The 27,978-nt window shown below is 37.9% G+C and overlaps 1 protein-coding gene across 1 annotated transcript; it reads right to left on the bottom strand.

The window, feature by feature from the left end:
• On the bottom strand, positions 1-27,918 carry TMPRSS12 (transmembrane serine protease 12). Its single transcript, XM_068971424.1, has 5 exons — positions 27,731-27,918; positions 26,827-27,024; positions 14,622-14,890; positions 6,087-6,229; positions 1-252 (listed from the first exon to the last, which is right to left on the bottom strand). The coding sequence occupies exons 1-5, from the start codon at positions 27,916-27,918 to the stop codon at positions 1-3; spliced, it is 1,050 nt and encodes a 349-aa protein (XP_068827525.1).
• Between the last annotated feature and the right edge of the window lie 60 nt (positions 27,919-27,978).

Genomic DNA, 27,978 nt, shown 5'->3' on the forward strand with positions numbered 1-27,978 from the left:
TTATGGAGTTGCAAGTAAGACAGCAGAACCTAAGGCTATAAGGACCTGTCCAAGTAGAATATTTATATTAAATGTGCCTTTATTGCTTGACTGGTAGAGTTGCTCTGTCAGCCACTTTTGGTTGAAGGATGGTGCACTATAGACACCAGGAAAATTTTTTCGACCACAGCCATATCCGTAACTGGTAATTCCCATTACAAAATATCGTTTACGTTCTGGTAGGTAGCACATTAATGGTCCACCACTATCACCCTATTAAAAAAGTCCCAAAATAGTATTAGTTACTTCCAGTAGTCTTTAAACAACAATAAATCTGGAATAAATTAATCACATTAATTATATATTTATATAAATATACATTTTTAACTTCTAACTTATAAAGATGCATAGATTTTCAGTTTTATATTCCAACTGAAACAGGTGTTCAGTCTGGCCTGTTATTTTTGAGGAACCATATAGCTGGTGGATAAATTTTCCACCTGCATAGTTTTGAACCAAAATATTATAAATCGAACTGTTTGGATTTTTTAATGTAGTTACTCAGGAGGAATATAATTTAGGAGTTGTGCAAAATACTATAAATATTGTCTATTAGAATACTTGTATTAATGCTATGTAGGAATGGTAGAACTAAGATATATAATGGATTCATTTAGGTGTGTGTGTGGTTTGCTAACTAGAGGACAGGAGTGAACGGGCATCTTGCAAGACATGGCATCTTTCTAACTGTTGACATTAACTGGTGCAGGATCATGGGAATAAATAGCTAAGCATGCAATGCAGGAGACCGGGGTTCGATCCCTGAGTCAGAAAGATCCCCTGGAGAAGGGCATGGCAACCCACTCCAGTACTCTTGCCTGGAGAATTCCATGGACAGAGGAGCCTGGTGGGTTACAGTTCATGGGATCACAGAGTCAACATGACTGAGCAGCTAACATTTAATAGTATTAAAATGACAAATCTTTGTCATAGTTTATACTAGACTGTTAATACACCAAAACACCATTACTGAAGAGTATTAATCATTCAAAACAATAAAGACATCGAGATAACTGTTTAATGCTTAAAGTTTAAGGATCGTGTTTCTAACGTGTTTTCAAATTCTCTATATAAGGAAAGCATTAAAAAATTATTTTTTGACGATGAGAATGTTTCATTTATGAATGCAATTAAATTAGATTGAATTCTTCTATTCAGTAAGATTTTTAAGGAAAAGGATACTGGAAAGATAAACCCTGAAGAGCAGAAATCAAAATGAGTAGGAAAAGATCAGAGCATGGGACACTGTTTGGGAGTGATGTGCTGGTAGATTTAGAAGCAGTGAAGAAAAAAGAGGAATAAAGAAAGATTTAAAAGCCACAAGGGACAAAACAAAAAACAGATACATTTGATTTTGTAAAAAAAAAATCAAAGATGGGAATTCGCTGGTGGTCCAATGGTTGAGAATCCACCTGCTGATACAGGGGACATGGGTTTGAGCCCTGGTTCTGGAAAATTTCACAAGGTGCAGGGCAACTAAGCCTGTGTGCCGCAACTACTGAGCCTGCTCTAGAGCCTGCATGCTGCACCTACTGAAGCCTGCACCCGCTAGAACCAGTGCCCTGCGACAAGAGAAGCCACTCCGGTAAGAAGCCTGTGCACTGCGACTGGAGAGCGTCCCACGCTCGCTGCGACCGGAGGAAGCCCATGTGCAGAAAGAAGACCCAGGGCAGCCAAAACAGACAGTGAGAAACATTAAAGACACGATGGGACTTCCCTGGTGGTCTAGTGGCTAAGACTCTGTGCTCCCGTCCAGGGGGCCTGAGTTCAATCCCTAGTCAGGGAACTAGATCCCACTTCCCAGATCTGAGAGTTCAACTGCCACAACTAAAGATCCCGCAATGAAGGCTGAAGATCCCGAGTGCCACAATTAAGACCTAGCGCAGCCAAGTGAATATTAAAAAAAAAAAAAAAAATCAAAGACAGCCCTTCCCTGGTAGCCCAGCGGTGAAGAATCTGCTTGCCAGTGCAGGAGACACGGGTTGATCCTTAGTCAAGGAAGACCCCACATGCTGTGGAGAAACTAAGCCCATGTACCAGAACTACTGAGCTTATGTGCTAGATCCTGGGAGCTGCATGTGCTGAGCCACGTGCCACAACTACTGAAGTCTGCATGCCTAGAGCTCTTGCTGTGCAACAAGAGAAGCACTACAATCGGAAGCCTGCACACTGCAACGAAGAGTAGCTCCTACTCAACAACTAGAGTAAAGCCTGCGTAGCAATGAAGACCCAGCACGGCCAAAAATAAAACTGTTTTTAAAAATCATTAAATGAAACAGAAACAAACCACAGACATGGAAAATAAACTTATGATTACCAGAGGGGAAAGGGATATAGAGAGGAATAAATTATTTAGAAGTATGGGATTCACAGATACAAACTGCTATACATAAAATAGATAAGCAACAAGGATTTCAGTATCTTGTCATAACAATAATGGAAAATAATCTGGAAAAGTATACACGTATTACTGAATCAATTTGCTGTACACCTGAAACTAACACAGTATTGAAAATCAATTGTATTTCTATTTTAAACAAGATAGACAATAACAAGTGCTGACAAGGATGTGGAGAAATTAGAAACCCAGATAATCATGATGGTGTGATCATTCACCTAGAGCCAGACATCCTGAAATGTGAAGTCAAGTGGGCCTTAGGAAGTATAACTAGGAACAAAGCTAGTGGAGGTGATGGAATTCCAGTTGAGCTATTTAAAATCCTAAAAGATGATGCTGTGAAAGTGCTGCACTCAATATGCCAGCAAATTTGGAAAACTCAGCAGAGGCCACAGGACTGGAAAAGATAGTTTTCATTCCAATCCCAAAGAAAGGCAATGCCAAAGAATGCTCAAACTACTGCACAATTGCACTCATCTCACTTCCCTGGTGGCTTAGAGGTTAAAGTGTCTGCCTGCAATGAGGGAGACCTGGGTTCGATCCTTGGGTTGGGAAGATCCTTTGGAGAAGGAAATGGCAACCCACTCCAGTATTCTTGCCTGGAGAATCCCATGGACAGAGGAGCCTGGTGGGCTACAGTCCACGGCGTCACAAAGAGTAGGACACGACTGAGCAACTTCACTTTCACTTTCACGTACTAGCAAAGTAATGCTCAAAATTCTCCAAGCCTGGCTTCAACAGTACATGGACTGTGAACTTCCAGATGTTCAATCTGGTTTTAGAAAAGGCAGAGGAACCAGAGATCAAATTGCCAACATCCGCTGGATCATCTAAAAAGCAAGAGAGTTCCAGAAAAACATCTATTTCTGCTTTATTGACTATGCCAAAGCCTTTGACTGTTTGGATCACAATAAACTGTGGAAAATTCTGAAAGAGAAAGGAATACCAGACCACCTGACCTGCCTCTTGAGAAATCTGTATGCAGGCCAGGAAGCAACAGTTAGAACTGGACATGGAACAACAGACTGGTTCCAAATAGGAAAAGGAGTACGTCAAGGCTGTAAATTGTCACCCTGCTTATTTAACTTATATGCAGAGTACATCATGAGAAACCCTGGGCCGGAAGAAGCATAAACTGGAATCAAGATTGCTGGGAGAAATATCAATAACCTCAGATATGCAGATGACACCACCCTTATGGCAGAAAGTGAAGAACTAAAGAGCCTCTTGATGAAAGTGAAAGAGGAGAGTGAAAAAGTTAAAGCTCAACATTCAGAAAACTAAGATCATGGCATCTGATCCCATCACTTCATGGCAAATAGATGGGGACCCAGTGGAAACAGTAGCAGACTTTATTTTGGGGGGCTCCAAAATCACTGCAGATAGTGATTGCAGCCATGAAATTAAAAGACACTTACTCCTTGGAAGGAAAGTTATGACCAACCTAGACAGCATATTAAAAAGCAGAAACATTACTTTGCCAACAAAGGTCCGTCTAGTCAAGGCTATGGTTTTTCTAGTAGTCATGTATAGATGTGAGAGTTGGACTATAAAGAAAACTGAGCGCTGAAGAATTGATGCTTTTGAACTGTGGTGTTGGAGAAGACTGTTGAGAGTCCCTTGGACTGCAAGGAGCTCTAATCAGTCCATCCTAAAGGAAATATTCATTGGAATATTCATTGGAAGGACTGATGTAAAGCTGAAACTCCAATATTTTGGCCACCTGATACAAACAGCTGACTCATTTGAAAAGACCCTGATTCTGGGAAAGACTAAGGCGGGAGGAGAAGGGGACAACTGAGGATGAGATGGTTGGATGGCATCACCAACTCAATGAACATGAGTTTGAGTAAACTCCAGGAGTTGGTGATGGACAGGGAGGCCTGGCGTGCTGCAGTCCATGGGGTCTCAAAGAGTCAGAATTGACTGAGCGACTGAACTGAACTGATACATTGCTGAGATGGCCAAAAGGCACATGAAAAGATGCTCAACATCACTAATTATCAATGTTAGAGAAATGCAAATCAAAACTACAATGAAGTATCATCTCACACCAGTCACAATGGCCATCATCAGAAAATCTACAAAGAGTAAATACTGGAGAAGGTGTGGAGAAAAGGGAACTCTTCTACACTGTTAGTGGGAATGTAAATTGGTATAGCTATTGTGGAGAACAGTATAGAGGTTCCTTTAAAAATTAAAACTAGAACTACCATATGACTCAGCAATCCCACTCCTGAGCATACACCTAGAGAAAAATATATTTCAAAAAGATTACATGTACTGCAATGTTTGTCGCATCACTGTTTATAATAGCCTAGACACAGAAACAACCTACGTGTTCATCAACAGAGGAATGGATAAAGACTATGTGATACATATATACAATGGAATATTACTCAGCCATTAAAAAAGTAATGCTATTTGCAGCAACATGGATGAACCTAGAGACTGTCATACTGAGTGAAGTAAGTCAGACACAGACAAATATATGATATTGCTTATATATGAAATCTGAAAAAAAGGAGTACAAATGAACTTGGTTACAAAACAGAATTAGAGTCACAGATGTAGAAAACGAACTTATGGTTAACAGGGGATCAGAGGGGAGGGGTAAATTGGGAGATTGGGATTAACATATACACATGACTAAATTTAAAGAAGATAACTAAAGAACCTGCTGTATAGCATAGGGAACTCTACTCAATATTCTGTAATGACCTATATAAGGAAAGAACCTTTAAAAAGTGAATATACATGTGTGTGTGTATATATATAACTGATTCACTTTGCTCTATACCTGAAACTAACACAACATTGCAAATCAACTATATTCCAATAAAAAACAGAAGAAGTCTCATATTGTTGCATAAGAATGTAAAATGGTGTAGGCACTTTGGAATACAGTTTGACAGTTCTTTAAAATATTAAGAATTGACTCAGCAGTTCCACTCCTAGGTAGAATTTCCAAGAGAAATAAAAACATACTTACACATAAAAACATGTACACAAATATTTATAGCCATGTTATTTCTAATAGCCAAAAAAGCAGAAATAGCTTAAATGTCCATCTACAAATGGATGGATGAATAAAATGTGACATATCCAAACTATGGTATATTATTTGGCAATAAAATGAATAAGGTATTAATACATGCTATAATGGAGACAAACCTTGAAAACATTATGCTAAATAAAAGAACCTAGTCACAAAAGACCACAAATTGAATGATCCTGTTCATAGGAAACTTCCAGAATAGGCAAATCTCTACAGACTAATTGGTTGCCTTAATGGGAAGAGTTTTTTCTTTGGGGGGGGGGGGTGACAAAAGTGTTCTAAAAATTAGATTATGGTAATGGTTCACTACTCTAAATATAAAATCCCACAATGAATTTTATACTTTAAATGGGTGAACTGTAAATTGTATCTCAATAAAGGTGGTAATGAAAAAAAAAAGATTCAAGGCAAATATTTCTTCGGTTGATCGTGATTGTAGAAACCAAGGAATTAGGCAAGCATGGAATAGTTAAAAAGGAGAAAAATAATTTAGACTTGAGAATTAAGACTTCACCAGAAAGTGATCAAAGACTTGTTCAAGTTCCTTTCTGTCTTTAGAAAATATTGCTAAGGAAAAGTATTTGGTCTTACCCTGCAAGAATCAAAAATTCCATCTTCATCACCTGCACAAAATGAAGTGTTAGGAACTATACCCCCATAGCTCCTCTCAGAATTACAGAAACTTCGAGAAATATAATGCACTTCTGCTTCATGTAACTCTTTGGTAACATTACCTATTAACAACAACAAAAAGAAATACCAGTTAAATTATTTTGGAGAGCAGACATTTTGACAGCAATATAAAATGTTCACGTTCAACAGGTTTTCTTTCCATAGTGACTGATTGAACAATTATGTAAAATTGTATCCAGATATGTATGCATGTATGAATGCCTGGAGATAACGGTGAAAGAAAGTCGACCAAGTCTTAATGATAGTTATCTCTAGATAGTAGGAATTTCAGGTTACTTTTTAAAAAATCTTTGCTCTCTTGTTTCTTGGAGGTCTACAGAAGGATCTGTAGTGTTACAAAATAAAACTATAAAGATTAACAAGGGCTAAAGAGGTAAATGGGGTCGCAAAGAGTCAGACATGACTGAGCAACTGAACTGAACTGAGAGAGGTAAATGCTGAGATCAGTCTTATGTTGTAAGTTGTGAATAATTTTAATTAAGTTTTCTAATGACGCTGTCTTGCAAAATGTTGAATGTGAAAATAAAGCAGATTTCTAATTCATGTACTCCCCTAACTTCTCTGCTTATTCTTGAACATAAAGTGGTTCTTTGCTACAGAAAAGATAGGAAGATATAAGATAACACTTCAGATTATTCTAAGATTTATCCACAGAAAAGCTACTGTAACAGCAGCATCTGATACCATCAGGCTGTCTCAGAATTGCAGTTGTCATATGTGGAAGCTGAATATTTTATGTGCGCCACATTCTTCCTTAGCTTTTCAAGTAATAGACATTTTCCCCTTTACTGCAAGTGGGAAAATGACCAAACTGTTCCATTCACAGAATTCCATTCTCCTGGAATTAGTCTAGAGGTGATTGTATTTGGTATAAGCCTTGTCAATTGGAATACTTATCCAGCTTTTTTAACTGGAGGTGCCAGAGAAGAATCTGTTTCACCCTAGTCACATGATTAGTTATTAATATAAGTTCAAATCAGCCTGCAGCCATACTTCCACATGTATGAGGACAGGCAGCCTGAGGAAGTAAAGTCAACATGGATAGAGAATAAGAAAAGGAAATAAAAATAAAGTATATCTAATGACATCCAAATTCCTGGATCAAGGCTTCCTAGAGGAAAGATGCATTTCTACCCTTTGTTTTCAAATAATTAAAGTAATACTGGCTGTATACAAAAGAGTATATGTAACATAGACGTTAACCAGATATAATAATGAAATCAACATCTGTAAACCTACCACCTGATTTATGAACAATACTAATCCAATATGATATTGGTGTAGGGTTATTCAAAATAACTAGAGATTTTTGAAGTAAATAGGAGAAAGAGAGTCCAGGAATAGATGCCTGTGTTTTCTGTTCTGTTCCACTGGTTACTTAGAATATCCTTGCACAAATACAATACTGATCAATTACAAACACCCTCTTCCAAAAACACAAGAGAAGACTCCACACATGGACACCACCGGAGAGTAAATACCGAAATCAGATTGATTATATTCTTTGCACAAAGATGGAGAAACTCTATATATATAGTCAGCAAAAACAAGACCGGGAGCTGACTGCGGCTCGGACCATGAACTCCTTATTGCCAAATTCAGACTTATATTGAAGAAAGTAGGGAAAACCACTAGACTATTCAGGTATGACCTAAATCAGATCCCTTATGATTATACACTAGAAGTGACAAACAGATTCAAGGGATTAGATCTGATAGACAGTGCCTGAAGAACTATGAACAGAGGTTCTTGACATTGTACAGGAGGCAGTGATCAAGACCATCTCCAAGAAAAAGAAATGCAAGAAGGCAAAATGGTTGTCTGAGGAGGCCTTACAAATAGCTGAGAAAAGAAGAGAAACAAAAAACAAAGGAGAAAAGGAAAGATATACCCATTTGAATGCAGAGTTCCAAAGAGGAGAGATAAGAGAGCCTTCCTCAGTGATCAGTGCAAAGAAATAGAGGAAAACAATAGAATGGGAAAGACTAGAGATCTCTTCAAGAAAATTAGAGATACCAAGGGAATATTTCATGCAAAGAAGGACACAATAAAGGACAGAAATGGTATGGACCTAACAGAAGCAGATAAGAAGAGGTGGCAAGACTACACAGAAGAACTATACAAAAAAGATCTTCATGACTTAGATAGCCATGATGTTGTGATCACTCACCTAGAGCCAGACATCTTGGAATGCAAAGTCAAGTGGGCCTTAGGAAGCATCACTATGAACAAAGCTAATGGAGGTGATGGAATGCCCACTAAGCTATTTCAGACCCTAAAAGATAATGCTGTGAAAGTGCTGCACTCAATATGCCAGCAAATTTGGAAAACTCAGCAGCGGCCACAGGACTGGAAAAGGTCAGTTTTCAAAATGCCAAAGAATGCTCAAACTACCACAGAATTGCACTCATCTCACACACTAGCAAAGTAATACTCAAAATTCTCAAGCCAGGCTTCAGCAGTACATGAACCATGAACTTCCAGATGTTCAATCTGGTTTTAGAAAAGGCAGAGGAACCAGAGATCAAATTGCCAACATCTGCTGGATCATCAAAAAAGGAAGAGAGCTCCAGAAAAACATCTCCTTCTGCTTTACTGACTAGGCCAAAGCCTTTGACTGTGTGGATCACAACAAACTGTGGAAAATTCTGAAAGAGACAGGAATACCAGACCACCTGGCCTGCCTCTTGAGAAATCTGTATATAGGTCAGGAAGCAACAGTTGGAACTGGACATGGAACAACAGACTGGTTCCAAATCGGGAAAGGCTGTATATTGTCGCCCTGCTTATTTGACTTATATGCAGAGTACATCATGAGAAACGCTGGGCTGGAGGAAGCACAAGTTGGAATCAAGATTGCTGGGAGAAATACCAATAACCTCAGATATGCAGATGACACCACCCTTATGGCAGAAAGTGAAGAAGAACGAAAGAGCCTTCTGATGAGGGCAAAAGAGGAAAGTGAAAAAGTTGACTTAAAGCTCAACATTCAGAAAACAAAGATCGTGGCATCTGGTCCCATCACTTCATGGGAAATGGATAGGGAAACAATGGAAACAGTGAGAGACTTTATTTTGGGGGGCTCCAAAATCATTGCAGATGGTGACTGCAGCCATGAAATTAAAAGATGCTTGCTCCTTGGAAGAAAAGTTATGACCAACCTAGACAGCATATTAAAAAGCAGAGACATTACTTTGCCAACAAAGGTCTGTCTAGTCAAAGCTATGGTTTTTCCAGAAGTTATATATGGATGTGACAGTTGTACTATAAAGAAAGCTGAGCACCAAAGAATTGGTGCTTTTGAACTGTGGTGTCAGAGAAGACTGTTGAGAGTCCCTTGGACTATGAGGAGCTCCAACCAGTCCAACCTAAAGAAAATAAGTCCTGAATATTCATTGAAAGGACTGATGCTAAAGCTGAAACGCCAATATTTTGGCCACCTGATGCGAACAGCTGACTATTGGAAAAGACCCTGATACTGGGAAAGATTGAAGGTGGGAGGAGAAGGGGAAAACAGAGGATGAGATGGTTGGATGCCATCACTGAGTCAATGGACATGAGTTTGAGTAAACTTCCCTGGTTATAGACAGAGAAGCCTGGCATCCATGGGGTCGCAAAGAGTCGGACACAACTGAGTGACTGAACTGATATACATTATTATATAGTTATAAGGATTTAAGATTATTATTTTTTCTTTGACATAGGAGCTATTTAGTAGTATATTTTAAATTTTTCAAATGTGTGATTTAAATTTTGGGGGGTCATTTTTAAAGAAGCTTTATTTATGTTTAATTTACATAACAATTCTCACACTGTAAGAAGGCGGCTCAATGATTTTTGTAAATTTATACCAGGCCCACATCCAGTTTTAGGATACTTCCACTCCAATGAGTCCTCTCCATGCCAACTGCAGTCAGTTCTCACCTCCAGCCTCACCCTCAGAAAATGACTGATAGGATTTCTGCTCTGTAGGTTTGCCTTTTCTAGGAATTTTGTATAAATATATCAGTTGATCATAAACATAAGTTGGGTTGTTTGGGGGGTTTTTTGGACTCTGTATTGTGTTCCATTGATCTCTGCTATGTTTAACCAACCAGCACTGCAGAAATACAAAGGGTCCTAAGAGACTACTACAAGCAAATATACACCAATAAAATGGATACCTTAGGACATGGGCAAATTCTTAGAAAGGTACAATCTCTCAAGACTGAGCCAAAAAGAAACCAAATTTGAATTAACAGTACTGAAAGTGAATCAGTAATTTAAAAACTCCCAGCAAACAAACAAATATCCAGGACCAGATGGCTTCACAGTTGAATTCTACAGATATCACAAAAAAGAAAAAATTATAGGGCAGTATCACGGATGAACATAAATGCAAAAATCCTTAACAAAATACTAGCAAACAGAGTCTAACAATGCATTAGAAGGATCATATATCACGACCAAGTGGGATTCAGCCCAGGGATGCAAGGATTTTCCAAGGTCTGAAAATTGATCAGTTTGGTACATTGTATTAACAAATTGAAAAATAAAAACAATATGACCATCTCAATAGATACAGAAGAATTTTTATAAAATTCAACATCAGTTTACAATAAGAGCTCTCCAGAAAGTAAGCATAGAGGGAACATACTTCAACATAATAAACGCTATAACTAACATCATACTCAATGGTGAAAAGCTAAAAGCATTTCTTCTAAGATGAAGAACAAGACAAGGATGCTCGCTCTTGCCACTTTTATTCAACATAGTTTTGGAAGTCTGAGTCACAGCAGTTGAAGAGGAAAAAGAAAGAAAAGGAATCCAGATTGGAAAGGAAGAAGTAAAACTGTCATTATCTGCAGATGACATGATACTACACATAGAAAATTCTAAACATGCTACCAGAAAATAAATCAATACCATACTGTCTTAATGGCTGTAGTTTTTAGTATTAGGTAAATTTAAATTAGGTAGAGTAACTTAGTTTTGTTGTTCTTCAAAAAACTTTTTGACTATTCTAGGTTCTTTGCCTTTCCATATACATTTTAGGATCAACTTGTCAAGTGAAGTGAAGTCGCTCAGTCGTGTCCGACTCTTTGCGACCCCATGGACTGTAGTCTACCAGGCTCCTCTGTCCATGGGATTTTCCAGGCCATAGTCCTGGGGTGGAATGCCATTTGTATGAAAAACCTTGCTGGGATTTTGATAGGGATTGCATTGAAAATATGGGTCAATCTGAGGATAATAGCCATATTAACAATATTGAGTCTTTGAATCCATGAATGTGGTATGTCTTTCCATTTATTAGGTCTTCTTTAATGTCCCTGTGTAACATTTTGTAGTTTTAAGTACACATGTTTTGCACATTTTTAGTTTTTTAAAAATCTTTATTGGGATTCGTTGAGCTTCTTTATTATAAATTATAGTTTTGTGTTGTTTTTCTTTTTCCATGAAATTCAGGTTGTTTGGGGCTATTATTTTCTTCAGCTATTTTTTTGTCCCCATTTTTTCTCTCTTTCCTTTCCAGAAATCCCACTATATGCATGCTGGTATACTTGATGTTGTGCCACAGGCCTCTCTGAGTGTGTTTATTTTTCTTCAAGAATTTTTTCTCTGTTTTCTCCAGATTATATTATTTCTGTTTCTGCAGTTTAAATTCACAGATGCTTTCTTGTGCCATATCAAATCTCTAGAATTTCCATTCGGTTCTTTTTTAAATTGTTTATTTTTCCACAGGCATTCCTTATTTGTTAAGTCATTGTCATCACGTTTTTAATTCTTTGGACAATAATTTCTGTTTAATTTGTCAAACTATTTAAAGTGCTTCTTTGAAGTCTTTGCTGTATTCAACATCTAAACCTGTCCAGAGTCAGTGTCTATTGACTACTTTTTCCCCCTGAATATAGGGGGGAAATATAGGTCACATTTCTGTTTTTTTTTTTTTTTTCTTTCTTAGTTTTTTGGATGTCTTAACAGTATTTCTGTTGAAAATTGTGCATTTTCAGATTAATGTACTGTAACAACTCTGGGTTTTGACTCTCTTCTCAACAATGTTGTTGTGTTTTCTTAAAAATAACTTGCCTGGACTTAAATTGTAGAATCTGTGTGTCCCACATTGTGTGACTGTTGATGTCTCTGCTCAGTTTTTTAATTCTGATTTTTACCTTTTAACCTGCCTTCACAGGGCTTACCCATGTGTCTGCATAGTTTACTTATCAGTTAATGATTTGGGCTTTCATCCTCTGCTGATGGATCTATGTATGGTTTGGGGAGTGTGTTCAGAGTTCAGTCAGATTTCAACTCTGCCTTGGTTTTCACTTTATGCTAAGCTCTCTCAGGTTTTTTTTCCCCACACGTGTATACATGTATGTTTTCCAGTAAACCAAGGATGTTTGGAGAGCTTATTTAGCCATTCTGTAGCTGTCTCATTTTGAGGTTCTTCTTGTCAAATTTCTGATCTTTTCCACTCCTGGCTGCATCTAGGATCACAATCCCAGACCAGCAGAGCTGTTTGTTTCCCCTCTTCATCTCTTGCTGAGTCCAATACTTGTTAAAAATTTATTTTTTTAAATTTCTTAGTTTTTTGAATCAATTACTTTTATTGACAGTGCTACTGGCCTGGATTATCAACTACTACTCCAAATCAAGTCCATATCCTTTGGTAGCAAGATCCTTTTTCCTCATGATCCTCATGAGCTTGGTAAAGCTATTACACTGACTGATCAGAAAGGGAGTTAGGAGCAGCCACAGCAAGAAAACTACAAGTTCTTCTTTTTACCCAAATTTCTAGATGCTTATAATAAACAAATACTCCTCAATTTATTGTGCGTTTTTATTTCTAGGGCTCTGAAATGGTTGCTTTTGACAGTTTTTGAGTTTTTTTTCCAATTTGTGCTTATGTTGGGGGATGAGGATTTGCCAACCTCCTTATTCCATCATATTCCCATCTCTCTTATTTCTAAATTAATTGTAATCACAGTATATAGTTTGTACATTACCTGTCCTTCGAACTTGGAGATTTTCTTTATGGCCTAGTAAGCAGTCAGTTTTTATAAAGGTTCTACCTGTACTTGAAAAGATGAAAGTGTCTGATTTGGGGGTGCAGAATTTTCTGATTTGGCTATTAAATCAAACTTGCTAATTCAAACATTATAATTTTATTATTATTATTTTTTACAACCAACACTTTTATTTGCATTTATTTTTTGCGGCATTTATTCCTAGCCCATAAGTTTTTCTTTCTTCAGTTTCTTCTGGGATATCTTTTTCCTTCTGTGTAGCCTCCTTATCTGGTTTAGGAACAATCTGTTCTTTTTCAGTAAGGGTCATCTCAATATGACAGAGTTCATGTAGGGGTTGATCCAACTGTGAACTCTCTAAGTCCTGTGCCACATCTTGGGGGCTTTGTTCACCTGGATGTGCTCAGTGATCAGAGAATCTACATCTAAGCCCTTAAGTTCAGCATGACTCTGCGTTGTTGAGCATGTGCAGTAAACTTTCAGCATTCTTTTTGGGCCGCTGACCCTGCGTCCAGCCCCACTGTTTGGCTTGTGCACACCTCCAGCTCCACTGTTGTAACGACAGAATGGCACACATTGCTTCTTTAAAGTGACATCCTCAGATACTTGCTGGCTTTTTGGATGTGCATACCCTTTATGGCCTGGGCAGTTCTACAAGTGTTCTTAAAGTGAACACGAACATTTGAACCTCCTGATTTGCATGATTTTGTGGGGTTTTCTGGGTCGAGTGAATAGAGCACCATTTTTAGAGGTCACTTCAGGCTACTTACTGGAAAGGCAAACATTATAAATCTTTACTAATTTTCCATCTGCTTAATATGCCAATAATAAAAGAGTTGTGTGAAAATTCCCTACTATCATAAGGAAGTTATAACGTTTGTCATACAATTCTATTTTTCTTTAATATTATCTGCAGAGACTGTTTTCTATGTTTTTTTATTCCTTCCATTAGTTCAGATAGTCAGTTTTTTGTGCACCTTTGTGCACTATAGAAAATACATAGCAATCAACCTGTTTGATACTAAACAGTACACTAAAAAAAAGGATACTAAATTTGATTCCTGATAGCCAGAACCTTATCGTTTAAGATAAGCAAATCTGCCACAGAACTTGCTTTATCACCTAGGAGTCTCAGAAACTATAGAAACACTTGGAACCATCATTCTCTCTGAGAAAGTCTAAAAGTTTAAGTGTCTTGGCATGTAGGCATGTATAACGAAGTCTCTATTTCTGCTTTGGAAGATAAATTTCTCTCTCCCACAAGAAAGAAAAAAACATAGAAAATTAAAACACATTTTCTTTTCACTGGTTTATAAAGACCTACTGTTTAAACTCATGATATAAAGAGATATAAAGACATACATAAAAGAATTCACCCTCTGCCAATTATCAGGAAAATCTGTATCAGCAAAATTCAGATTATAATTACCTTCTTCTTTTGTTCTTCCCCAGCCACTTATAAAACATGTTGTGTTTCTGTTTAGTCTTTGGAAAACACCAAAAGGTAGACAAATAGGCTGAATGTAATTATTATAACGCACTGCTTTTTTTAAGTGAAAAAGTGCAATATCGTTATCATAAGACTCCACGTTGAAGTCTGGGTGGATAATGATTGCATTAACTTTGATCTTCTTGCTGTGTGGCTCACTCCCTCTTATATTATTAGTTCCAATCACAGCTCTCCACATTACAGGATTTCTGAAAGAAAGTAAATGCTTTTGTTATAAACATGTTTATTTAAGTAAATATTCTTTTTCTCCCACTAGTTTTTGTTTTTCTCAGGTTAGATTAATAACAAAAAAAAAAATTAATCCTACTTTCATCTGACAAAGTCATATGAAGGAAAAACCTAACTACTGTGATGTAGAAAAGGAGAAAAAGATCAGTGGAACAGAAAGTCTCAAACAGATTCATGTACCTGAGAATTTAATATATGGTAACAGTTCTTATCAATGGACAAACGGATGAATTATTCAATAAATGATATTGGAACTAACAAACAAGTTAGAAAAGTGAAATAAAATTAAATCTCTGAAAAATATTAAACAGTAAAATAAACTCCAAATGGATTAAATATTTAAATACACAGATCTTTTAAATAAAGACTTATCTTTCAGAGATACATAAAGTGGTATGTCTGAGATTTCTTTCAAAATAATTGAAGGGGGAGTTGGCAAGAATAAAGATGAAATAAGATCAGGCATGAGCTGATGAACTGAAGCTGCATAATATGTATTGGGAATTCACTAAACTATTTACTTTTTAACATTTTTGAAATCCTTGAATAAAACATTTGGATATTAAATTAGGATGAGAGGTTTAAAACTTAAACCAGACAGAAAATATAGATGAATATACAACTTTGATGTTGGGAAGGACTTTATATATTCCACTGGACTGTATCTTTGTGAGAAAGGACTTTATAAAGCAAGACACTAAATGTAAAAGAAGCAACTAATGGATCTCAAACTACCGCACCTTTGCACTCATCTCACATGCTAGTAAAGTAATGCTCAAAATTCTCCAAGCCAGGCTTCAGCAATACGTGAACTGTGAACTTCCAGATGTTCAAGCTGGTTTTAGAAAAGGCAGAGGAACCAGAGATCAAATTGCCAACATCTGCTGGAACATCGAAAAAGCAAGAGAGTTCCAGAAAAGCATCTATTTCTGCTTTACTGACTATGCCAAAGCCTTTGACTGTGTGGATCACAATAAACTGTGGACAATTCTGAGAGAGATGGGAATACAAGACCACCTGACCTGCCTCTTGAGAAACCTATATGCAGGTCAGGAAGCAATAGTTAGAACTGGACATGGAACAACAGACGGGTTCCAAATAGGAAAAGGAGTGCGTCAAGGCTGTATATTGTCACCCTACTTATTTAACTTATATGCAGAGTACATCATGAGAAATGCTGGGCTTGAAGAAGCACAAGCTGGAATCAAGATTGCCGGGAGAAATATCAATAACCTCAAATATGCAGATGACACCACCCTTATGGCAGAAAGTGAAGAACTACAGAGCCTCTTGATGAAAGTGAAAGAGGAGAGTGAAAAAGTTGGCTTAAAGCTCAACATTCAGAAAACAAAGATCATGGCATCTAGGCCCATTACTTCTTGGCAAATAGATAGGGAAACAGTGGAAACAGTGTCAGACTTTATTTTGGGGGGCTCCAAAATCACTGCAGATGGTGATTGCAGCCATGAAATTAAAAGACACTTGCTCCTTGGAAGGAAAGTTGTGACCAACCTAGACAGCATATTAAAAAGCAGAGACATTACTTTGCCAACAAAGGTCCATCTAGTCAAGGCTATGGTTTTTCCAGTAGTCATGCATGGATGTGAGAGTTGGACTATAAAGAAAGCTGAGTGTTGAAGAATTGATGCTTTTGAACTATGATGTTGGAGAATACTCTTGAGAGTTCCTTGGACTGCAAGGAGATCCAACCAGTCCATCCTAAGGGAGATTAGTCCTGGGTGTTCATTGGAAGGACTGACGCTAAAGCTGAAACTCCAATACTTTGGCCACCTGATGAGGAGAGCTGACTCATTTGAAAAGACCCTGATGCTGGGAAAGACTGAGGGCTGGAGGAGAAGGGGATGACAGAGGATGAGATGGTTGGATGGCATCACCGACACAATGGACATGGGTTTGGGTGGACTCTGGGAGTTGGTGATGGACAGGGAGGCCTGGCATGCTGTGGTTCATGGGGTTGTAAAGTTGGACTCAACTGAGCGACTGAACTGAACTGAACTTTTAAATAATGTTTCTTTTCTTTCTTGAATTAAATTATCTTTATTTTAAAGATAAAGATAAAATTAATTTATCTTTCTTGAATTAAAATTTTGTTTTATTGAGAAATAATTGACATACATCATTGTATAAGATTAAGGTGTACTGCATATTGGTTTGATCTACATATATTGTAAAATGATTACAATAGGTTTAATTAACATCCATAATCTCATTTATATGCAATAAAAAGGAAAGAAAAAAATTCTCCTTGTGATGAAAACTCTTAGGATATACTCTGTTAATAATTTTCCTGTATATCATACAGCAGTCTTAACTATACTCATCATGTTGTATGTTACATTCCTAGTTCTTATTTATCTTATGATGGAAGTTTGTACCTTTGACTACCTTTCCTCCAATATCCCTTCTCCCCACAGCCTGCCTCTGGGAACAGCTACAAATCTCATCTCTTTTTCTCTAAATTTGGTGGGGATTTTTTGTTTTTCTTGGATTCTACTTATAACTGAGAACATGCAGTATGAATTTGTCTGTCAGACTTATTTCACTTAGCATGATGCCTTCAAGATCCATCCACAGTGTCACAAATGGTAGGATTTCCTCATTATTTATGGCTAAATTACACACACACACACACACACACACACCACATTTCTTTACTTTTTTATCCATTCATCCATTGCTTGTCACTTAGAAGCTGTTGTAAATAATTCTGCTATAAACATGGGGTGCAGATATCTTTTCGAGTTAATATTTCATTCCTTTTGGATATTGTCCCAGAGATAGAATTGCTGGATCATGTTATAGTACTATTTTTAATTTTTTGAGGACCCTCCATACTGTTTTTCCATAGTGGATGTACCAATTTACACACTCCCATATGCAGTTCACAAGTGTTCCTTTTCCTCCACATCCACACTAGCATTTGTTAGCTGTCTTTTTTCATGATGGTCATTGTAAGGTGATATTTTGTTGTGGTTTTAATTTACATTTCCCTAATGACTAGTGAGTTGAGCATCTTTTCAGGTACCTGTTGACCATTCATTTATCTTCTCTGGAAAAATATCTATTCAGATTCTATACCCATTTAAAAAATCTTATGATCCTTTGTATTTCTGTGGTATAAGTTATACTGTGTCCTTTTGCATTTATAAGTTTGTTGTTTGGGTCCTCCCTCTTTTTTCCTTGGTAAGTAAGGGTTTGTCAATTTTGTCTGTCTTTTCAAAGAACCAACTCTTAGTTTGGTTAATGTTTTATATATTTTTGATATCTATTTAACACTGTGCTGATCTTTATCATTTCCTTCCTTCTAATTTTAGGTTCAGTTTCTTCTTTTTCTAGTTCCTTCAGGTACAGAGGTAGGTTCTTTATTTGGTATCATCTTCCTTCTTAATATATGCATTTATTGCCATGAACTTCTCTCTTAGAACTGCTTTTGCTGCATAAGTTGTGTTTCCATTTTTGTCTCAAAATCTTTTTAAATTTCTCTTTTAGTTTCTTCTTTGATCCATTGGTTTCCTAGGAGAGTATTGTTTAATTTCCATGTATTCATGCATTTTCCAATTTTCCTCTTTTTATTGATTTCTACTTTCATGCTATTGTGGTCAGAGAAGCTTCTTGGTATGATTTCAGTCTCCTTGAATTTGCTGACTTGTTTTGTGGCCTAACATATGGTCTGTCATAGAAAATGTTCCATGTGTACTTGAGAAGAATGTATAATCTGCTACTGTTGGCTAGAAGGTTCTGTCTATGTCTGTTCAGTCCTTCTTGATCTATAGCATTGTTTAAATCTGCTGTTTCCTTATTGATTCTCTCTCTAGATGATCTGTCAATTGTTAAGATCTCCAACTAAAGTCCCCAACTATTACTGAATTGCTATCTATTTCTCCTTTTAACTGTTAGTTTTTGCTTTATATACTTAGACGTTCCAAAGTTGGATGCATAAATATTTACTGTTATTATATCTTCTTGATGGCTTGACCCCTTTATTATTGTTGTTCAGTCGCTAAGTTGTGTCCGACTCTTTGATGGACTACAGCACCGCAGGCTTCCCTGTCCTTTATCATCTTCTGGAGTTTGCACAGATTCATGTGCATTGAGGGGGTGATGCTATCTAACCATCTCATCCTCTCCTAGCCTCTTCTCCTTTTCCCTTCAATCTTTCCCAGCATCAGGGTCTTTTCCATTGTATGCTGATCTTTTCTTGTCTCTTTTACCATTTTATGCTTAAAGTCTGTTTTGTCTAAATACCCTTGCTTTTTAGGAGGTTACTAATTTCTTGAAATATCTTTTTCCATCCCTTCACTCTCAGTCTGTATGTGCCTTAAAAAATTTTTTTTAAATCTATTTGGCTGCTTCAGATCTTTATTGCTGCACATGGGATCTTCATTGCTGCACATGGGATCTTCATAGCCTCATGTGGGAACTTTCACTGTGATGTGTGTGCTGTCTGGTTGTGGCATGCAGGTTCAGTTGCTCCATGGCATATGAGATCTTAGTTCCCTGGAACTGAACCGCACCCCCTGCATTGCAAGACAAACTCATAACCACTGAACCACCAGGGGAGTCCCCTATGTGTGCCTTTAAAGCTAAAGTGAGTCCCTTGTAGACAGCAAATTGTTGGATAAAGACTTCCTGAACAAACAAAAGCTGAAGGAGTTCATTACTACTAGACTAACCTTACAAGAGAAGTCTAGAAAAACATCTTCTTTTGTTTCATTGACTATGTTAAAGCCTTTGTGTGGATCACAACAAACTGTGGAAAATTCTTAAAGGGATGGGAATACCAGACCAGCTTACCTGCCTCCTGAGAAACCTGTATGCAGGTCCAGAAGCAACAGTTAGAACTGGACATGGAACAACGGACTGGTTCAAAGTTGGGAAAAGAGTACGTCAAGGCTGTATATTGTCACCCTGCTTATTTAACATATATTCAGAGTACATCATGTGAAATGCTGGGCTGGATGAATCACAAGCTGGAATCAAGATTGCTGGGAGAAATATCAACAACCTCAGATATGTAGATGATAACCACCCTAATGGCAGAAAGTGAAAAGAAACTAAAGAGCCTCTTGATGAGGGTGAAAGAGGAGAGTGAAAAAGCCAGCTTAAAACTCAACATTCAGAAAACTAAGATCATGGCATCTGGTTCCATCACTTCATGGCAAATAGATGGGGAAACAATGGAAACAGTGACAGACTTTATTTTCTTGGGCTCCAGAATCACTGTGGATGGTGACTGCAGCCATGAAATTAAAAGACATTTGCTCCATGGAAGAAAAGCTGTGACAAACCTAGACAGTGTATTAAAAAGCAGAGACATTACTCTGCTGACAAAGGTCTATGTAGTCAAAACTGTGATTTTTCCAGTATCATGTATGGATGTGAGAGCTGGGCCATAAAGAAGACTGAGTGCCGAAGAATTGATGCTTTTGAATTGTGGTGTTGGAGAAGACTCTTGAGCCCCTTGGACAGCAAGGAGATCAAGATAGTCAATCCTAAATGAAATCAACCCTGAATATTCATTGGAAGGACTGATGCTGAAGCTGAAGTGCCAATCCTTTGGCCACCTGATGTGAAGAGCTGACTTACTGGAAGAGACCCTATGCTGGGAAAGAAATGGAAACCCACTCCAGTATTCTTGCCTGGAGAATTTCATGGAAAGAGGAGCCTGGCAGGCTATAGTCCATGGGATCGCAAAGAGTCAGGCATGATTGAGTGACTAACACATTTACTGATACTAGGAAAGATTGAAGGCAGGAGGAGAAGGAGGTAACAGAGGACAAAATGGTTGGATGGCATCACTGACTCAATGGACATGAATTTGAGCAAACTCTGGAAGATGGTGAATGGCCTGGGAAGACTGGCATGCTACAGTCCGTGGGGTCACAGGGTCAGACACAACTGATTGACTGAACAACAGCCTTACAAGAAGTGCTAAAGGAAGTTCTTTGAGTGAAAGTAAAAGGACACTAATCAACATCATAAAGACATTAAAAGGGTGCAAAATTCATGGGTAATGGTAAACATACAGTCAAACTTACATTCTGTAACTTGGTAATAGTGGCACATAATTTACTTGCAACTTTAGTTTAAAAGTTAAATTAATGTAGTAAAAATAATCATAAGTATAATCATCCATTAGTTACATAAAAATACATAAATCATGACAGCAGTATCCTAGAATGTGAGGTGGAGGAAAAGCTAAAGTGTAAAGTTTAGGAATTCTATTGAAGTTGTAACAGCTTAAAATATGGTGTTATAATTTTAAGATAGTTTGTGTAAACTTCTTGATAATCTCAAGGGAAAAACTTATAGCAATTACACAAAAGGACACAATAAAGAAGTCAAAGCAACATTAGCATATGTAAAACAGATAGTGGGAAGTTGCTGTATAACACAGGGACCCCAACCCTGTGCTCTGTGTCAAGAGGGCAGGGACATATGTATACTTATGGCTGATTCATGTTGTTGTATGGCAGAAACCAACACAACTTTGTAAAACAATTATTCTCCAATTAAAAATAAATTTAAGAAAAGAAGTCAAGGCATACTGATACCAAAAGACATCAAACCACATGCACACACAAAACAGCAGGCTAATAAACAAGGAATAATGGATCTATAAAAAAACAACAGAAAACAATTAACAAAATGGCAATAGTAAGTCCTTACCTATCAATAATTACTTTAAATGTAAACAGATTAAATCCTCCATCAAATGACAAAGAATAGCTAAATCAGTTTATATTACTTACTGTGTGGATCACCACAAACTGGAAAATTCTTAAAGAGACAGGAATACCAGACCACCTTACCTGCCTTCTGAGAAACCAATATGTAGGACAAGAAGCAACAATTAGAACCAGACATGGAACCTGACTGGTTCAAAACTGGGAAAGGAGTACATCAAGGCTGTATATTGTCACCCTGCTTATTTAACTTAAACGCAGAGTATATCTTGCAAAATGCTGGGCTGGATGAAGCACAAGCTAGAATCACGATTGCTGGGAGAAATATTAATAACCTCAGATCTGCAGATGACACCATCCTTATGGCAGAAAGTGAAGAACAACTAAAGAGCCTTTTGATGAGGGCAAAAGAGGAAAGTGAAAAAGCTGGCTTAAAACTCAACATTCAGAAAACTAAGACCATGGCATCTGGTTCCATCACTTCATGGCAAATAGATGGGGAAACAATGGAAACAGTGACAGACTTTATATTTTTGGGCTCCAAAATCATTGCTGATGGTGACTGCAACCATGAAATTAAAAGATGCTTGCTCCTTAGAAGGAAAGTTATGACCAACCTAGACAGCATATTAAAAAGCAGAGACATTACTTTGCCAACAAAGGTCCATCTAGTCAAGGCTATGGTTTTTCCAGGAGTCATGTATGGATGTGAGAGTTGGACTATAAAGAAAGCTGAGCACTAAAGAATTGATGCTTTTGAACTGCGGTGTTGGAGAAGACTCTTGAGAGTCCCTTGGACTGCAAGAAGATCAAACCAGTCAATCCTAAAGGAAATCAGTACTGAATATTCATGGAAGGACTGATGCTGAAGTTGAAGCTCCAATACTTTGGCTACCTCATGCTAAGAACTGACTCCTTGGAAAAGACCCTGATGCTGGAAAAGACTGAAGGCAGAAGGAGAGAGAATGACAGGATGAGATGGTTGGATGGCATCAGCAACTCAATGAACATGAGTTTAAGCAAGCTCCAGAAGTTGGTGCTGGACAGGGAAGCCTGGAGTGCTGCAGTCCATGGGGTCACAAAGAGTTGGACATGACTGAGCAACTGAACTGAAGTGACTTCAATTTATATTCAGACCATAAGATTAAGAAAGCAAGTTATATACACTGAAAACTATAAAACTTTGCTAAAAGAAATTAAAGATGATGTAAATAAATGGAAAGACATCCCTTGTTCATGTACTGGAAGACTTAATACTATTAAAAATGACAGTACTACACAGAATGCTCCATAGAGTCAATGCAGTACCTATACCAATATCAATGTTTTTGCAGAAATTAAAAAAAAAATCCTAAAATTCATAGGGAATATCAAAAGACCCCAAGAACCCAAAATAAACCTGAAAAAGAAGAATGAAGTTGGAGGATCATATCTCTAGTTTTCAAAACTTAATGAAAAGCTACAGTAATCAAAACAGTGTGGTACTAGCATAAGGGCAGACATATATGGCAATGAAAAGACTAGAGAGCCCAGAAACACACTCTTGCATATGTGGTCAGGTGATTTTCGACAAGAATGCCAAGACTATTCAATGGAGAAAGGAAAGACTTTTCAGCAATGGTGCTGGGAAAATTGGATATCTACATACAAAAGAATGAAACTGGATTCTTACTTTATAGCATATGCAAAAGTTAAGTCAACACAGATCAAAGACCTAAGTGTAAGAATAAAGCTATATAATTCTTAGAAGAAAACACAGAAGAAAAGCTTCATGATATTGGATTTGGCAATGATTCTCAGATGTGACATCAAACATAAAATAACAAAAGAAAAACATAAATTGGAGTTGGTCAAAGTTAAAAGTTTTGCATAAAAGGACACTATTAATAGAGTGAAAAGACAACTCACAGAATTTGAGAAAATGTTTGCAAATCATATATATTTCAGTCAGTCAGTTCAGTCGCTCAGTCATGTCTGACTCTTTGCGACCCCATGAATCACAGTATGCCAGGCCTCCCTGTCCATCACCAACTTCTGGAGTTTACCCAAACTCATGTCCATCGAGTCAGTGATGCCATCCAGCCATCTCATCCTCTGTCATCCCCTTCTCCTCCTGCCCACAATCCCTCCCGGCATCAGAGTCTTTTCCAATGAGTCAACTCTTTGCATGAGGTGGCCAAAGTATTGGAGTTTCAGCTTCAGCATCAGTCCTTCCAATGAACACCCAGGACTGATCTCCTTTAGAATGGACTGATTGGATCTCCTTGCAGTCCAAGGAACTCTCAAGTCTTCTCCAACACCACAGTTCAAAAGCATCAATTCTTCTGTGCTCAGCTTTCTTTATAGTCCAACTCTCACATCCATACATGACTACTAGAAAAACCATAGAGTTGACTAGATGGACCTTTGTTGGCAAAGTAATGTCTCTGCTTTTTAATATGCTGTCCAGGTTGGTCATAACTTTCCTTCCAAGGAGTAAGCATCTTTTAATTTCATGGCTGCAGTCACCATCTGCAGTGGTTTTGGAGCCCCAGAAAAGAAAGTCCATTACTGTTTACACTGTTTCTCCATCTATTTGCCGTGAAGTGACGGGACTGGATGCCATGATCTTTGTTTTCTGAATGTTAAGCTTTAAGCCAACTTTTTTATTCTCCTCTTTCACTTTCATCAAGAGGCTCTTTAGTTCCTCTTCACTTTCTGCCATAAGGGTGGTGTCATCTGCATATCTGAGGTTATTGATATTTCTCCCAGCAGTCTTGATTCCAGCTTGTGCTTCTTCAAGCCCAGCATTTCTCATGATGTACTCTGCATGTAAGTTAAGTAAGCAGGGTGACAATATACAGCCTTGATGTACTCCTTTTCTTATTTGGAACCAGTCTGTTGTTCTGTGTCCAGTTCTAACTGTTGCTTCCTGACCTGCATACAGAACATGATGCATAGTGCAGCCAAAAATAAAACAAACTTTAAAAAAAGGAAGAAAAAAATACGATGGCCAGAAAGCACATGGAAATATGCTCACCATCACTAATCATTAGGGAAATGTGAATGAAAACCACAATGAGATACCACTTCACACTCATTCAGATATTTACCACAGTAACAGTGTAAGTAGTATAAGTAATGAACCAAGGATATGGAGACTGATATTCTGAATCTACTTCTAATCAGTGGGGAGTAGTATTGGGAGACAGAAAGAAACAAATTTAAGAGATACTGTAGAGAGTCAACTAACCCTCTGGGTAATGGAACTGTTGGTGAAACTATAATCTAAGAAAATAGAGAAGGGAAAGAATTAGAAGATTTTAAAATTTCATGTTTAAACTTCTTGAGAATGTGACTCCAATATATATGTACAGGAGGGAGCTGGAAATATGACTCAGCTGGAGAGACTTGGGAGTTACTAGCACATGATGACTCCTAAAACGAGTCTCATCTCATTTCTGAGATGAGACATCTCTCAGAAAGAGTTCAGATGATAAGGCAAGAGGATAGAAGGTGGAACTCTTGAAAATACTGTCATTTAAAAGATGACAAGGACTTCCCTGGTCCAGTGGTTCAACCCCACACTTCCAATGCAGAGGGTGTGAGTTGGATCCCTGGTCAGGGAATTAAGATCCTACAAGCCACGTGGCACAGCCAGAAAGAAAGAAGAGAACAGTAATCAACTTTGCCAAATGTTATAGAGATAAAATAGGATGAGGATTGAGTGGAGCTCATTGGATTTGACATGGAGGTGGGTCTTTAATAGCGTGTTCTAGCCACAGAAATCAGATTGCAACTGGGATTTTATGAGTCAATGCAGGTGAAACAAAAGGGAGCCTTTTTTCCAAGGAATCTAGTAGTGAAAGGAAGAACAGGAACAGGTAGGGTTCGTTTGTTTGTTAAATAATGATGAGTTGAGCTACATGTTTGAAAGCTGTAGGGAAGAAACGAGGAAAATATTGAAAAATACTAAAGAGACAGTGAGATATAATGAAACAGCTTAGATTTGAGAATAGGTTTAAATCAATAGATTGCCACTTTACAGCAGTGTGATCTTGGGCAAGTTACCAAATCTCTCTGATCTCTGGATTCCTCAAGTGTGAAATGAAGGTAACAGCAATTTCACAGGGCTACTGGGAGGGTTCAGTTCAGTTCAGTCACTCAGTCATGTCCGACTTTATTTAAATACAGAATTATATGTAACATCCTGAAACAGTACCTAATCTCAGAGCAGATCTTTGATAAATAGTTGTTTTGAGAAGGAATAAGGGACAGCTGATGGTGTAAGATTTAGAAAATGAAGGGGAACAGGAATAGAAGTGGCAGACTTTTCTGAAACAGGAGGAACTCCTAAAAAATATACTCAGTAATGTTGACTTCCTCAGCATCTTGCCCAATTCCTAGTATATAACATATATTGCGTAAATTTTTGTTGAGTGAAAAGGTAAAAATATCAATAAGATTTAGCCTTGAGAACTGTTAGGTAGAAAATTAATAGTATCTTCAAATGCTTGGAAGAGGAATGAAATTGAATACATATGGCTTCAACAGGCAGAACAAAAGTCAAGACACTTATTCAGCATAAGGAAAGGCTTTCTAAGAAAAAAAGCTGTACAAAATTTAAATGAGGTTCTTTCCAAGGTTCATCATCACAAAAGGTATTTTAAGTAGAAAGCCAAATGGTATAGTTATGGTTATGTGTGTGGATTTCCATTCTGACACACCTGGATTTGATCCCTGATTTTGTTGCTTTCCAGGCAGGGTTTCTCTCTAGCAAAGACTGGTTGTGGGGAGTAGTGGAAAATGTGTATGACAAAATGCCTGGCTCAATGCATTAAAGAACAATTATTTCAGACTAGAGAACCCTTTATTTCAGTACTGTAAGAAGGATTCAACTATAGGACAGAGAATTGAACTAAACCCTTAAAATACCTCTATGAACTCTAAGATTCTGTGACAGTATAATGCAGCTATATTATTTGATCAAGTTGGTACATCTAGTAGGTTCTGGAACCTTACTTAAAACCACTGCACCACAAAGAGTCAGAGGAGGACTAGGATACAGGTTGCCCCTCTCCAAATGTGTTAGTCTCCCCCACCGTATCAAAGGAACAGACCAGTAAAGGTGCAATGTTGGGACTTAACAGGTGAGAAGAGCTTCAAAATATCCCCTAAAAGAATAAAGTAGGAATGTTCTGAATACATACGTAGCATCCTTAGTGCAGTGGGCAGCCGTGAGGACCCATCTATTTTTCACTAAGCTTCCCGCACATACATGAGCACCAGATCTGCCGGAATGAATCTGTAGGCTAACTAGCCATGGCCATGCGCCAGCTTGAGCCTCTCTGCCCCCTACAATCCGAGGCCCCTTGAACATACGCATAAGTGGTGCTATTCCACAATCTAAAAATAAAAATGATATATTATTTGAACTGAACATATTATTATATGTATGTTTCTAATCTTAATACATTAATATAATCTTTAAATTCCCATTAAAAAACTGATAGAGCAAGCTGGATACCTAAGCTATGTCCATATTTTGACACAAAAATCTTAGCGAGTTAAACATGATGTCAAATTGCTTACAAATAGACATCAAATAAGCTCAATTAATGAATTTTAAAACTTTACTTCTGAAAAGTGTAATGGTGAGATAAGTTTCTCTGCTCAGGTAACACATTTTTCCCTATCTGAAATGGCAACTGAGAGCTCCTGGGACTGGTGAACCAAGAGCTACAGTTTCTAATACTTGCCGTTTAACTTGTGGGGTTAATTTTTCTGAACTGTAGCCTGAAAAAGTCACCTAACAGCCCTTTCAGCTTTGAATTTCAATGAACTATGAATCTGTAAAATGGGAATGACACACCCCAGAATACTCTAAGGTGCATATACAGACGCACAAGTGTATGGCATTTCTACCAAAAGTACTACTATTACAGTCGTCATTAAAATAGAACTGCTAGGGTCTGTAAATTTTTAGGTAAAGGCAGTTGGTAAAAACAGAAAAGGAGGGCCCCAAATTCAAACACTACTTAAAATGGGACAAACAAAGAAAGGGCGACTGACTGAAGAAGAGAACAGATACTGCCCTTTGAGTCCAACTCTTCCTGTTCCCGGGCCTCGCGCGCCTTCTGACCTCTGGGCCTCCTACTCACGGCCTCAGGCCACCCCAGACTGCCAGCCTGTTCCCGCGAGGAGCCGCGCCTACTCCTTTCAGAGAAGAGCGAGTAGTGTTCTGAGCATATGAGAGCGCTCGCCAGAAACAACGGCGCTGCGCTCAGGAGCCCCAGCGCCATGTCTGAGCTCCCGGTGGGCAAGATGGCGGCAGGCATGTCTTGCCGGCTCCCGCCTCGCCG

The sequence above is a fragment of the Capricornis sumatraensis genome, chromosome 4, assembly GCF_032405125.1.
Source record: "Capricornis sumatraensis isolate serow.1 chromosome 4, serow.2, whole genome shotgun sequence".
NCBI classification, from domain to species: Eukaryota; Metazoa; Chordata; class Mammalia; order Artiodactyla; family Bovidae; genus Capricornis; species Capricornis sumatraensis.